This window comes from Hydra vulgaris, chromosome 14 (assembly GCF_038396675.1).
Source record: "Hydra vulgaris chromosome 14, alternate assembly HydraT2T_AEP".
Lineage (NCBI taxonomy): Eukaryota > Metazoa > Cnidaria > Hydrozoa > Anthoathecata > Hydridae > Hydra > Hydra vulgaris.
The window spans coordinates 6,069,793-6,086,310 of NC_088933.1; the positions used below are offsets into that span (position 1 = coordinate 6,069,793).

At 28.9% G+C, this 16,518-nt stretch overlaps 1 protein-coding gene across 1 annotated transcript; it reads right to left on the reverse strand.

Moving 5' to 3' along the window:
• Positions 1 to 250: 250 nt before the first annotated feature.
• On the reverse strand, positions 251 to 5,699 carry LOC136090861 (uncharacterized). The gene is made up of 5 exons (XM_065817837.1): positions 5,420 to 5,699; positions 2,597 to 2,841; positions 2,278 to 2,353; positions 547 to 636; positions 251 to 399 (listed from the first exon to the last, which is right to left on the reverse strand). Exons 1-5 carry the CDS (start codon positions 5,697 to 5,699, stop codon positions 251 to 253), a joined length of 840 nt encoding a protein of 279 aa, XP_065673909.1.
• Positions 5,700 to 16,518: the final 10,819 nt, after the last annotated feature.

Here is a 16,518-nt window from a genome sequence, read left to right on the forward strand (position 1 = left end):
TTTATCTTATTTAATAACATTTATTTTTCTTTAAAAAAGAAAGATACTATACAAACTTATTGTTAAAAGTGTATTTTGTTAAACAAAACATAATTTAGAAATTTACGTAAATATGTAATATTGCTTTTTTTTAAAAAATAATTGTTATGTAAAACCGCAAATTATATTTATATTTGAGGCTTGTACATTTAAAAATATTAATATATATAAATGATATAAAAGTTCGTAACAAAATTTTCTTCATTTGTAATCAACCAAAACCGTCGCTATCTTGGTGACCAAAACTGGCTTCAGAAAAATTTGTCGTATACGCTATCCAGTTATATTTTGAGATTAGTGATATTAGCCACAGATATCCCGGAAAAAGAGGCACTTGAAGCTCCAAAAAAGACAAAGAAGCTTACAAAAAAGACAATCAAGAAAATGATTCTACAGGTAAAAAAACCTCTAAACAAACAATCTTTTAAGAACTATCTTCAGATTAACCAATCCATTTGACTATCGTCTGATGAACCAGTACATCTGACAATCGCCAGATGAACTTACCAATTTCAAAGATTGAGAGTACAAAAAACCTTGATGATGATGAATTCAATGGCAGTAATACTGATAGTTTTGGTGTTCCGGAAGTAAAATCTATGATATAAATTAAATATAAATTAAAAATAAACAATCATTGTTCAAATTGCGTATATAATTATTTGATGTCCATAACTTTCCCTATACAAGATCATGTTAAGTGTCTAAAGACGCACATAAAATGTCCGAAGTCACCACGAATGCGCTGTGACTTCGGACACTTGACTGGCAATTTTAAAATAGCTTTGAAACATTGAAAATTAGAAAATATACTGAAATTTAAAATGGTAAAAGGTACTTTCCCTAGTCAAAAGTTCCTTAGGATCCTAAAAAAATTCGGAAGAAAAAAATTTCAAATTTGAACCCCATTAAATTAAAACCCTTAAGTTAAAAAGTGTTTATCAATGTTTTGTCTTTTTGTTCAAAAATCCTAGATCCAATAAAATTTACCCAGAGGTGGGTTTTGAACCACGGATCCTTTGTTTCTGAGTTAAGTGCGCTGCCACTGCGCCACGACTACTTGATAAGATAATTGCCAACTTACCCATAACTGGCAGATACCAAAATTTAATGCAATAAGTTTTTTTTATTTTGTTCTTCAATCCATTTCTGTTTATGTATTGATCTTTTCTTTCTGATTTAACTTGAATTATTTTCTCAACATTGATAACACTTTGGCAAGCTTAAATTTTTATCAGTCAAATTAGTTTTAAATAAATGGTCCAGAACGATTTGAATATTCTTAGTTTCTTTTGAACATTTTTTATTAAGGGCCATCCGTAAAACACGTACACAGTATTACCAGTGATTTAGGACACCCTATCCTCCTTGTACACAACTCTATGTTTACTCACTCATCATCACACTGAGTACGTATGCATTATTTATTAAAAAATTAACCCCACGCACCATTCTCCAAAGCATAAGTCTTTCAAAACATTGAAAACAAAAAAAAAATGTTAGTTAATTTGACAACTCTCTAACATAACATATTAACTTTTTAACTCGTGAAAAGAAATCTAATTTTAGGAGAAATAGAGAAATAGAGATAGTCAAACCATGTTCATAATTGCTGTCTTTAAAATTCTCCTTCCTGGCACGTATTTTCACGTTTTTTGCTAACCCCCTCCTCCATACATGCATCCGTACTTTTTTTTTTTTTTTTTTTTTTTTTTCCCAATTCACCTCCCCAAGGCCGAGAAGGCCACTACATACGAGGAGGCTACTAATTGTGGTTATAACCCTCTCTCAACTCTATAACTCCGAAACACGAACCTTGACGAACAAGGCCGCTGCGCGGAGAAACAAATTGAGCGCGGTACTACCAGGGACTTCACGGAAGACCCCGTATTAACAACATTTCAAATTTAACGTGTTTTTTAATTTTTAAAGTTATTAAATCAAATTTTGAGGTAAACAAAAAACAAAAACAATGACTCACGATTGACTTTTTTTAATAATTGCTAAGAAACTTTACTTAAAAACATGTCATCTGGTAGCGCGAAAAATTATGTGAAAAAACAGAAAAAATATATTTGATTTAATATTACATATAATTAATAAAAAAAGTGTTTTACTTATTATACAATCTGACACGACTCTTTAATGCAAACAGTTTTAAAATATAAACCAAGATAAATTATTAAAATAATCTATAAACTAACTACTCCAACTGCAAGTACTAAAAAACTTAGTTACACATCAACCATGTTATCAATTCATCCCCATGCAATACTGATATTCGCCCGTTGTTGTGATATTTATCAGGAGGAACCTTGTAAAAAAATGTTAAAGCGTCTTTTTGAGATTATAAGATATATCAACAACCAAAATAAAAGCAAATATAAGCATGTATTGCAGGGCCATATTTAAAAATGAGTGAGTGGGATTTGCAATAGGCGTATGTATAACCTTACTAAATATAGGTTAATTTAATGCGTTTAACCTATCTCAAGCGTATTTCACGCGTATTTGCCTTTTGTATACACAACTCAACACTAAATACGGCGATGCTTACTTGCAAAATTCCATGCCACCATATAATATTGACATCTTTTCCAAATGTATAAATAGTTCCATTGGGTTGAGGCAAAGAAATCATTGTCTTTGTTTGAGCATGCTCAAAGGCTGCATCTCTTTCAGCACCAAAAAAAACAGCAACTGTTAAATTCTGAGATCGCGCCTTATCTGCTTTAATTGCTGCTGCGTCATGATGAAAAGGTTTCCATTCATTGGAATCGCGATAACAATTCAAACGGGTTGCTAGAAATATACATACATACACTAATAAAAATTGAAATGTTTATGATTTTACAGGTTTTACAGGTTCGGATTTATGGTTGTTAGCATTTCTTTAATTACTGCTTTAAAAAAATGCTAACAACCATAAATCCGTCTTTGTGATAGTCCTTGGGTGCAAAAACAAAATTTTACCTAATTTACAAACACACCAAGAATCTTCTTGTTGATGAAATTTAAATGTTTTTCAAATTGTTTATACCAATTGTATGTATTAGCCTAATACAATTTATAGCCTTTCCAGCAAATTTAATATAAATAGTTGTTTAACTTTTTAATATTAAATAATAATTACAAAACTTGAACGAAAAAAATAGTTTTGCATTTGCAAAAACAAATTTTAAATAATTTAAAATAATTTTAAAATTCAAAAATGTTTTTAAAAATTATAAAATTTAAGTATTTTTTAAATACATACGTTGTTTGAAAAAACTTTTTTTCTTTACTCTTTATAAAACTTAGATTTTGATTATTTCGGGCAATTTCAGTTCACCTCCTTAAAGCCATAAAGGCTACTACAGACGAGTTTTGGTTACAACCCTACCACAACTCCTAAACTCGAACCTTGACGAACAAGGCCGAAGAAACAAGTTAAAATTAAATTTTGATTATATAATTAATAAATTATCAATAATTTTTAAAAATACAGTAGGTGCTCATATTATTAGAAACACTGTCTTTTTTTTGAAAATTATGTGTTAAAGGTTATTTATTATAGAAATAAAACGGTTGCAGACTATTTTTTCTTAACTTTTGAGTGTTGCGGTCTATATTTATTAAAAAAACATACTTATTTATATTTTTTTTTAAAGAAATTCCACTATTGTACAAGCAAAAGATTACATATTGGTGATTTATTTTAGTATTTTGTTATCCCTCCCTTGGCACTTATTACCGCTTCTACACGTCTTGGCATACTTTCTATGCATTTTATTGCATTATTTTGAATATCTATGTTATTGTGCCAGACTTTGATCATCTTTTCAATTAATTGTATTTTGTTGGTGATCATTTCAGAAGCAATTTCCCTTTTCATGATCTCCCACAGATTTTCAATAGGGTTTAAATCTGGTAAGTTTCCAGGCCATGGTAGCACTGGAATTTTCTTTGCTTTTAGGTACTCTGTAACCTTCTTTGCTTTATGGCATGGGGCAAAATCATGCATAAATGTAAATTTTTGGTTCTTTGGGAACCATTCCTTCAACTGTGGTACCAATCTTGTGTCAAGAACTTTTATGTATTGGTCCTGGCGCATAGTTCCCTCAACGATATATAAGCGCCCTGTTCCATGTCCACTAATGACAGACCATACCATTATACTTAGAGGATGCTTTACACGTTCTAAGATGCAGTCTTTGTGGAATTTTTCTCCAGCTCGTCTACGCACAAACTGTGATTTGTTCATCAATATCTGGATTGTCAATTCATCCGAGAAACATACCTAAACAACATCAAAAAAACTTATAAGTCAAAGTTTTAATGTAAGCAAATCTCTAAATAAAATGTGTACAATTATTAATGGAGTACTTACATTTTTCCAGTCATCGACGGTCAAATGCCGATGACTTTTAGCCCAAGCAAGGCGTTTTTGTTGCATTGCTAGAGTGAGCTTAGGCTTTTTAGCAGGTCGACAACATCTTAATCCTTGTTCTTTGAGTCGGCGACGAACTGTCATTGGAGATACGGGTATTCCAGCATCTTGTAATAAAGTGGTTAGTATTCGCCTAGGCTAATTCCTATTTTCTAGGCAAATATCTTGTATTTTTCTATCGTCTCTTGGCGTTGTTAGCCGTTTTCTACCACAATGTCCTGTTCGTTGAGGAGTATAATCAGCATTTTTGTCCAGATTTTTTTTTATTCGGTTGATGGTTGCCACTGAAACCTTTGTCATTGATGCTATACACCTTTGAGAATAAGAAGTATTCTTCAATAATGCTCCAACTTCTCTTTTTTTTGAGGGTGAAACATCTTTTGCCTTTCCCATATTGAACAAAACACGTGATTCTAGTAAACCGTTATAGAAGTCAAGTTATATGTAAAAATATTGATTTAATCATGTTTAACTGTAAAAAATAGACACATAAATAAAACTCAATTACAAAACAATAAAAAAATCTTTGAAAACTTTAAAAAGAGAGCAATACACAAACAGCACTTCACGCGACAACAACACAGGTATAACTGCCAAAATTGTCAAAATTCGGGAAAAACCCTATAACTTCATAATGAGATGAAATGCAATGTTGCCAAACTCCCAGATTAAAGTAAAAGGTTCATACATACTATTTGTAAAATAAAAAAAATTATTTTGTTAAAATGTTTTGTTAATTTTGAACTTTATTCACAAAGTTTTTAAAATTTGGTCGTGTTTCTAATAATATGAGCACCCACTGTATATAAATGTTTAAAAAATAAAAAACATGTTTTGTGACAACTAATTTTAAATACTCCTTGTAATATAACTTAAGGTGGCATAAGGTGTACTCCATTTAAGTTATACTGCTAGGAGAATGGTTAAAAAAATAAAAATGAAAACTAATACCTTTAATATCCATTTGAAAAAAATCCCTTATTTTATCAAGAACCATTAGAAATGTTGGACAGTACTGTTTCCATTTTTTTTTGTCATCAGTTATCATATGGCTATCACCATGCCACAACTGCCATAAATTCATTCCACATTTTTCCATTTCAGATATAAGCTTCTCATAAATGCTTAAATCTTGAGAATTGCAAACAAGATCATTAACAATAAGAAGATCTTTAGAAGTTATTTCTCGAGAATATCTTTGGCAACCCGGAGGAGAAATCAATATGCGCATTTCAGAAGGTTTACGAGAACGTTTAAATGTTTCGGTACTCCTCTTATTTGAAAACTAGTTTGCATGCTGGTCATCGTCGCTTCTTTGTTGATGTTTTTGTAGTGAAGCAGGAGTTTGATAGTTTAGATCATTAGACAATACATTTTTTTGCTCACTATGTGTCTCATTGGACCAGCTACTTTTTTGCTCACCAAATGTTTCATTAGCATTTACAAGTTCATTATGAATTTTAGATGAATTTTTTTATCATTTTTGTATGTATACAGGTGGTTATTAACTACACGCCTTCGGTTTTTTACAAGGTCTTCACGTGTTATATTTACTTTCCTGACTGCATCAGTTGATGCATTTATATCTGATTTTTGGGGTTGCTTTTTAGAATTTCTTCCGCTTTCATCATTACTATTTATAACCAATTTAGTCATAATAAACATCATATAATGAGCATTTTTATATTAAAATATATTGTTCCATTTTAGAGTAATGACTTTATAATATTATATATTTTAAAGCCAGTTTTAAAGAAAAATTAGTGATACATATTTAACAACAGTATAGTAATATATATTATATGAAAAAAGAGTGATATATATTTTACGAAAATATAGTGATACGTATTTTAAAAATGTTTAGTAATGCCTATATTAAAATAAAAACACACGAAATATTTATGTTTTTAAATCATTGATTTGCTAAATATTTATTATTATAAATAGGGGTAATTTTATGTCAAATCTGCAGAAAAAACAAAAAATGTTAATAACTACCTTTTGAATTTTGCTTATGTATTTATGTTATAGGATTTATAAAATTTAAAAAAATCTAAAATTTGGAACCTCCAACTCCTTATGGTTCTTGAGGCATTCGCAGAACTGATTTTTCAGAAGGAAGGAGGAGGATGGAGGGGGTTGGGGAGGTATGGTGTTAGGAGGCTTGCAATTAGGCTTCATCCCCCCCTCCCCCATTTTCAAAATTATTTTTTGTAATAGACCAACATTTTTTTAAGTATAAAAACTTTTTTAGGCTATCATCCAAATGCATTTGTAAAAGAATTTTTGTAAAAGGCCTTATTTATAAAAGACTTTTTTTTGTCTTTTATAAATAAAACTTTTTATTTCTTCATTATTATATTTTTATTGCAGTTTAGATTCCATGTTCTAAATATTAGTTTCCTGTTACTTTGCAGGACTTTTATATTTACTTAACTAATTCATGAAAGTTATATGATTATATTTATATAATATTTTAGTATATAAATGGTAAATAAAATAAATTTAATTACCTTTCAATCATGTAAAAGTGGAAGTCATATAATGTGGCACATCCAATCAAATAAAATGTATAAATAATTTACCATAAACTAAATAATGTTATTAATGGTATTTTTAAGAAAGATTTATTTGGTAAAATATTTCAAAATCAGATTTTTTGAACAAATTTAAAAGTTGGAAAATTATGGAAAAGTGTTGGATTAAAATGTAATGTCACAAAACAAGGTTTTTTTTAAAAACATAAACTGTCACAAACAAGGTTTAACAAAGAGACAATATCTTTTAGACCTATCACCATTTTCAAGTGATGAAAAACACAAGTTATTATAGAGAGTTGGTTTATTCAATTGTCGAAAATTGTTTACAAGAGTTATATTCGTAAAGAATACTTAGGAGTTACATTTGAAAGATAATTTTAAAAATAATGTAATCTATTTAAAAAAATATGGAAATCGAAAAATAAACATGAAAGACAATTTTGATATTGTTTTGACAACTAGAATGATTCAAATGGCAATTAAATTAATTAAAGAAATAAGACAAATATATATATATGTATATATATATATATATATAATATATATGTATATATATATATATATATATATATATATATATATATATATATATATATATATATATATATATATATATATATATATATATATATATATATATATATATATATATATATATATATATATATATATATATATATATACAGTATTGGACAAAACATTTGCAACCAACATCGAACAATGCTAAAAAGTGTTCCTAATTTTACATGTCTTAAAAACAAAACTAACTAGTCTGGAATCATAGCATGCCATGACATAAGCAATCACCTAAAAGATGACAACACACAGGCAGAATTTCGTTGACAAGTGCCATTTTGCAGCGGACAAAATAAGCGCAACTTTTTTGGTTTGTTTCATTTTCTTAAGTCTGGTCCATGTCAACGTCACGGAAGTTTTTTAATAATTAAAGGAAGTATCCAGAAGTTTCCAGAAGCATGCAGAAGCTTCAAAAAGTTTCCAGAAGAAGCGTCTGGAAGCATCCAGTAGCATCCAGAAGTATCCTGAAACATTCAGAAGCATCCAGAAGCTTCCAGAAACATCGAAAAGAAGCATCTAGAATCTTCCAGAACATGTTCACACAGGTTCATTTTACTATATAAGAGACATATAAATCGACATGTAATTCAGTCAGTATATGGAAGTCAATCAGTCAGTATTATCAAGACAGTTTATTGAAGTGAGTTTTATCAAAGTGTTTTATCGAAGAACATCAATACAAGAAATGAAATACAACAAGTGTTTCATAACATCAATACAGTCCATATCCAACCAAGACGTTGTGTTCCGCAGAGCATTATTGTATCATCACAAGGTAAATTTAACACGGTAAGCCTTGAGAAGCGTGATTATTTATTTTTATTATTTTTATGATTTCAAGTGCAAAAATGGCTCCCGACAGTCTTGGATTGGAACTAAGAAAGAAAAGTATTGGCGATTACGTAAGTAGCATGTTACAAAAAAGTATTTGCGATAAATATCGCGTGAAAAAATGGACCGTATCAGGACTATGTTCCAAATATCGTTCTACGGGGAAGTTGGCAGCAGATAACAAAGGTGGAAGACCGCGTTCCACCTCTTCTAGAGAGGATTCTATGATCGTCAGACAAGATATCCAGGTCGTCTAAGATCTGACAATCTTAGACGACCTGGATATCATCAATCGAGATACAAAAGCAATTAGAACTGCCTGTATCGGACCGAACAATCAGACGACGTGCTGTTGAAGCCGGATTGTTTTCTCGACGCCCTGCAAAGAAACCGCTGATTTTACTAAAAAACCAGAAGAAAAGACTCCTGTTGGCTACATCTCATATTGACTTGAATGTGCAGAAATGGCAAGCTGTTCTGTTCAGTGATGAATCAAACTTCAATATCATTGGGAGCGATGGCATTTGCCGTGTACGTCGACCGGCCGGAAAACGCCTCGATTTACGTTACTGCCATAACACCGTGAAGCATGGTGGAGGCAATGTAATGGTCTGGGGGTGTTTTTCTGCTAACGGTTTAGGTCCAATACATCGAAACGATGAAGTAATGGACCGTTTCATTTATAAAAATATCCTGAAAGATGTTATATTACCTCATGCTGAATGGAATATGCCAATAAAATAAGTTTTTCAGCAAAACAACGATCCGAAACACACTGCAAAAGAAGTCAAGCAGTAGTTTTAAGACAAACCACCTATCGGTGATGGATTGGCCGCGTAAATCTCCGTATCTCAACCCTATCGAGAACCTGTGGGAGATCGTCAACCGCATAATTAATCGTGAAGGTGTTCGTAATAAGGATCAACTGTTTGAACAAATCCAAAACGTCTGGGCAGCGATTCCACAAAGTTTCATTGATCACCTGATCGAATCTATGCCTCGAAGATGCAAGGCTGTGATTGACAACAAAGGATTCGCCACGAAATATTGATAGCGAAATACAGCTTGGTAAACATTTTGTCGAGTTGCACTTGTTTTGTCCAGAAGGAAATCAACTTTTTTTAATACTTTTGATTAATTTATTAATTTTTGTGTACAAATAATGAACATTGTGATGAATAAAACTTGAAGAGCATTGCCTCTTAACATTTACATAGTTATTTCTCTAAATTGAAAAAATGCAGCACTTTTATATAAAGAAACTAAATTAGCATTATTTGGTTGCACTTGTTTTGTCCGATACTGTATATATACAAATGCTTTTTAAAGAAAAAAATTTAAATCTTTTTTACATATTTAAAATTTAATTTAAATTTAAAATTTAAATTAACTTATAAACTAATAACTATACTCATATGTTCTTTACAATGATGCATCTCTTAATGAAAGTCTTGAATCTTATAGTGTAGCACCTAATAAGCTTAAGTCAGTGCCAGAACACTAACGGTTACCAGCTGCCAAATGAAAGTTTGATCAAATAACTGAAGCAACCACAAACAAAATAAATAAAGCTCATATTATTGATACTATGATTAGATTGACACCATCTTGTACACTGCTAACTTCTTTAGTTGATAACCATAAAAACGATTTTATGATTTTAGATTGACAACTCGTATATCGTTAACTTCTTCAGTTAAAAACCATAAAAATGATTTTATGATATTAGATTGACACCTTCATGTACACCGCTAACTTCTTCTTCTTGTACACCGCTAACTTCTTCAGTTGATAACCATAAAATGATTTTATGATATTAGATTGACACCTTCATATACACCGCTAACTTCATTTTCTTGTACACCGCTAACTTCTTCAGTTGATAACCATAAAAATGGTTTCATGATATTAGATTGACACCATTTTGTACACCACTACCTTCTTCAATTGATAATCATAACTCACTTTTGAATAAATTAAAAGATAAACTAAAAAAGGCAACATCATACTCTGCAAAAATACAGATATTACCATCATTTCCAGAATTATTGTCACTTCCAAAATCTACAGAATTTTTTAACGTATCTATTTACTTTACACAAGAGGATAGAAAAGCTGAAAAAAAAACATGAAATTTTGTATAAACCATCATCAAAAACAGCAAAGTTGCTTTCCCATAAAATTATTGATCATATTCATAGCTTTTATCAAAGTGACAAGTACACACAAATGATGCCTGAAAAAAAAGATTGTCAGTATAGGGCGTAGGCAACACATGCAAAAAAGAATGATATTATTTATTTTAAAAGAACTTTATGTAGCATTTAAGGAATCAAATTTAAATGTTGGAACTACAACCCTGTTTAGCACTCACAGTGTTTGTGTCTGTGCATATCATCAGAATGTTATTTTATTGCTGATGCCTTTAAAATTGATTAAGACTATAGAGGTTTAATGGGAATAATTGTTTGAAATAGGGATAATGTAGAGTGCATGTTACATTGATGTCTGCTATGTCCTTGAATTACTGCTTCATAAGAATTCTTTACAGAAAAATTTGACAACAGTGATAAAGAAATAACATTGACCTTATATGCAACAAAATAGATAATCTAACATCTCATTCTCCTATAGCTTAAAGTCAAGCCAAGTACCTTAAATACTGTACAGAGTTACATAACCACAATGAGTGGATAATATTGGGTGACTTTGCAGAGAACTTTCAATTTATTGTTTAGGATGAGGTGCAAAGTTACCACTGGAATAAACCAAAATGCACACTTCATTACAGTCTAAGTCACTTTTCTTTCTTTCTGATGTTGATGAGCATGATATATTCTTGGTATATAAAATACAACAGCTTATTACCAACAACATTAAAGCAAACATTCTACAAAATAGTAATATAAAATACTTCACTGATTGATGTGCAGCATAATATAAAAACTTTATTCACCTTTGCCATAACAAAGAAGACTTTGATATTGATGCTGAATGGTAAATCTGCTTGTGATGACATTGGAAGCACAGTAATACGAATATCTATACAAGCCAGTTTAAAGAGGGCAGTGGCTGGATAGATTTTTGATGTAGATAAGATGTTTGAATTTTTTTATAAATAATACAAAAAACATATAATTCATTTTATTTGGTTTATAAAACAGAAATAAATAAAGTTTGATCATCATTACAACCAAAGTTTACTATAGAAAGAATCTAATATACCAATATAATATATCGGTAATTTTATACCAATTAAATAATAAACAATTTCTTTTAAAAGACGCTTCCACCATTTTATACCAAGTAATTAATGTACATTTTCTTTTAAAAGTATGAGTCAACAATCTGATGTTCACACAATTAACCTTGTGCAGATACCAAATGAGCTGGTTGTTTATGAGGTCATTTATAATCATATGGATTAAGTAGCTTGCAAGTACAACAACCTTAGGTTCATTGGAATTATAACCAAAAAAGATAAAAAAAGAAGGAGATTTCAAAATTCAATTTATGCACATAGTCCTACCCCAAGTTTTTCTTGGCCTGCATGGAAAGATATGTGTTGGGTCCCATCAAATCATGTTTTATGTACCATTGATTCATCATCTAAAACAAATGATCGCATATATAAAATTTCAGAAATTGAATTGAGTAAAAATTATAACATTAAATTGAGTAAAAATTATAACAAAAAAAATTTTCTGAATGCATTTTTATTTTTATATTTGTTTGTTATTTTTTCAAATATAGCTAAGATATAACTTTATGTGAGTATGTGTAATTGGCACAATTTCGCCATAAAAAAATTCTCTTGGTCACTTGTCTCTTGTCTTTATGTTTTTAACAATATATAAAAAAAAAAAAAAGGAACAGGGGGTTGGTTAAATGCTTAATTGCTCCCTCCCCCCCCTCCCAGACCATGGAAAGGTACAAAAAAAAAAAAAAAATGATAAAGTATAAATTTATTATTACCTTCAAAAAGACTTAAATAATAACTTTTATCAAACATCACTATTAATAAAAAATGTTATATATTAATGGCTTATATGCTGAGTCAGCGTAAAATTTATTGCTAACTTATTTATGACAAAATTAGCTATATCTTAATTTTATGTTGTAAATTTATATCTTATATCTTATTTTATGTTTACAACATAAAATTAAGATATAGCTAATTTTGCTAATTCATTTGCGACATTATTCCTTATTCGACAATCTATCTTGCAACAATTTGCGATACTATTCCTTTTTCCCATTTTCAACAATCAAATTTGTGACAATAAAAATTTTGCGACACTATTCCGCCACACCATACAAAATTTCAGAACAATACCTCATTTCGTTCATAAAATATTTTGCTATTTAACAACAACATCATTAAATTGCTATTTAACAATAAAAAACTACTTTTTTGTTGTTAAATAGCAATTAAGTAACCAAAAAATTTTCCTAATTTGAATAAACTCTACAACATAAAAAATTAGCAAAATCTAAAGCATTGGGTGACATGAGCCTGCTGATTTGATATGGAATTACCTATAGGTTATCTAAACTAAAAAAAAAAGTAAAAACCAACAAAAACAAGAAACAGGTTTTTTATTTTTAAATCATTCACTTAATAAATATTTTTTCAAAATAACTTAAAATTAACTACTTTTAATCTAGAAGTCACCAAAAACTCGACTCAATAACTAAAAACTTAGTTGATTTATCAAGTAAATTCACCAAAACGTTGAACAACCCCATCTTGATGTGTCAAATCTTTTTGAACTTTTTTCCGCATATAAAATATTGGACAATCGCCACTATAATATAAATTAAAACGTTTAAATCTTTTAACTAATAAAAAAAAGTGCTACACAATTCTACACATTTAGTACAAAAGTATAAAACAAAAATAAACTTACCTAGTGAAGCAATGCTTCTACTTATAGACATTATTACTTACATAAAAAATGTAAATGGGTAACTTTAGGTTAATTCAACTAAAGCTAGACTCAATAGCATTTCAGATTTTACAACTTTTATAACAAAAATTATAAAAAAATTTGGTTTACTGTTTGGGATCGTCCATAAATTGTGTAACACAAAATTTCACAATGAACAAAACAAAAAAAGATCAAAGTTTTGATTTTAAAATAAATAGTCAAAATAAGAAATTAAGTTAAATGTAGATCACCACGTAAAAGTGCTTAATATCTCTTACTTGTGTTTTTAAAACATTTTTTGCGTTTTGTAATTTATGGACGATCCTTTTTGGCTTATTATAAAAATATTATTTGCGACAAACTTAAAGTAGCAATAGTATTTGGCATAAAATTGTAGCTAAAACAGTTTTAAAAATTTCTATAAATTTTACTCTTATTTATCTTTGTTAATATCGATTTTATAGTTGCTTTAACTTATCCCTGGTGTGGTAAGTTTGCAAACTTTTTTTTTGTTTTAAAAAAGCCATGGAGGGTCCCAAGAAAGTTTTTCTTATAATAAATGCAACGTGAAAAATATCCAAATATCGATTTTAGTAGTTACTTTAACCTGGGTGTGGTAAGTTACCAAACTTTTTTTTTTCTTTTAAAGGTCACAAAAGGGTCCCATGAAAGTTGTTCTTATAATGAATGCAACTTAAAGGCTAAACTCAAATATTAAAAAAAAAAATGTACTGTAAAGAATACAGAACTCAAAAAGTAAAAAAAAATATATATATATATAAGAGTAAAAAATAAAAGACCATTTAGAGATAACAGAGTTATCTCTAAATGGTCAGCAATTCTTATTAACAGAATTACAAAATGTTAGTAATGAGTATGTTTAGTTTCATACTGTAAATCCATTTGTTAGATAAGTGTATTTATATCTGTTAGTTTAAACTTAGTCCTTTTTTATCTATATAATTGTTTAATAATTCACTTGTATGTTTTCAGATCTGGTTAAAGATAATAAGCAAAAAACAAGTGTCTGGGATAAAAAAAAACAAGTAGTGTGGAATAAAATTAGTTAAAAATTTTACTATTGACGACACATTTTACTTTAAATTGTTACTTTTACTTAAACTTATTTATAATTTATTTTAAATGTTTAAGTAATCATTTTTACTTTTTATTTTATTATTTTTTCTGCTTAATAATTAATTTGTAATAAGTATGTTTTGCTGAATTTCATTAAATTTATGTACAATTAATTTTGCATACAATTGGTTGATTGTGATCAATTTTTATTTCAAATCATTTTATGTCAAAGTTGCTTAAACACAATAGAAAAAGTTAAAAAAAAATTATTTTAAAGTATAAGAAGAATGTAAAACATTGTACAATTTAGGCAAACTAAGGTTCTGCCGCTAAAGTTCTCCTAACAACATGCCAGAATCTTCTTGAACTTGGGGTTAGATCACAAATAGATAAAATATGATAGCAACTACAAGATTTCCTACATTCACCTCAGCATCTTCTATACTTCATTCACATCACCATCTTCTCTGTTTCATTCACCTCGCCATGTTCTCTGCTTCATTAACCTCACCAACTTCTCAACTTTTCTTATCACTAATTTTATCAAAACTAACTAAAATTAATTCCAGTGCAAGTGCAAATAATAACTAATGTGCAGCAGTGTTACTGAAAATATTTTTGCAGATCTTAAATCTAAAGCAGATAAAATCATATCAAAAAAGAAAAATTTAGTTTAGTGACTTGGAAAAGAGAGATTTAACCAGAAGTTAAAAAAAAACACAGCTTGAAACACCCAAGGTATCATGTGCACTGTATCAAATCATCAATTTTGTGTCAAAAAGTTCTTCATCCTTAAGTTTCAAAAGGAAAACTTATAAATATGTTTGTATTTTCTTTCTTGTTTTTAGTATTTAGACCAATATGACAATACTAAAAAACTTTAGGAACTTAAAACAACTTAAAGACGAAATTATAATCAAGCCATTAACTATGAAAAAAGTTTGAAAAATAAATTACAAACAAATTTTCGTTAATTCAAATAAGTTAGATACAGTTGTTATGTGATTTATATGGCAAAAAACTTGACCAGGACAAACAGAAAAAATTTTCTGAATACTTTTATAGGAACATGAGCATATTTCTAATGGTACAATTCCAAGAGAATCTTGGTCCAACCATTTCTAGAGGGTACTATTGATAAAAACTTGTCAGATTTTTAGCCATATTTGAGCAAAACAATAAAAAATATAAATATTGCTAATAGTGCATAAATATTAGCAATGTTTATTGCCAATTTTTATGCAACAACTAGTTTGCTGAAAAATCTTTATACTAAATTCCCTAATTCATTTTTTATTATTTGTCTACACCTAGATGTCTGCAATCTATAGTTTAATGCTTATTCTTTCATCCCCATACTTTGGGAGAAGATTTATTTTTAAAGGAAAGTCTGCGTTTCAAACAAATACTTAAAGGTATTTAACATCAGTATTTCACATTTTTTCACAATTTGAAATCCCTCAATTATTTTCATTATTTTCAACATTAGGATTGCAACTTAAATAAACCCCTCCAATTGGCATTTTTTAGTGATGAAATTTTCTGAAATATTTCTGGGAAAATTTGATCAAAATTTCTGGAAATTTAAAAAAAAAAAATTTATTTTATTTATTTCTCTATGATTAGATAATAAACAAAATTGCAAAGAATTATACACCTAATCCGTTTTATAGTTAAGTAATTTTATTATATTTTATGCAAAAATATATGAGAGTGAAAAACCACGAGAAAAGTTTTGGAAAGATTTCTGTTTTTTTTTTTTTACTGAAAAATAATTTTCCTGCAATTTATTAAATGTATTTTCTTTATTCTTTTTTTAATAATTATGCTACAGCTATTCTGTAATAATTTAATGATAAGTCTTTGCAAATGTTAATGCTTAGCCATGTGAAAATCAATACTATCATCACTTATATATTCACTGTCATGTTCATCATCATTATCATTGAGTGATCAGAAGCTATGACTTATATTGTTTTTATCACCAATCTTTTTCTTTTGTAAACATAAATATTTTTTCTTTTTAGAATTAAGTTTAACCAACCTATTCTGTAACTTCAAATTGTAAGCAATAAATAATAACTTTGATGCTCTT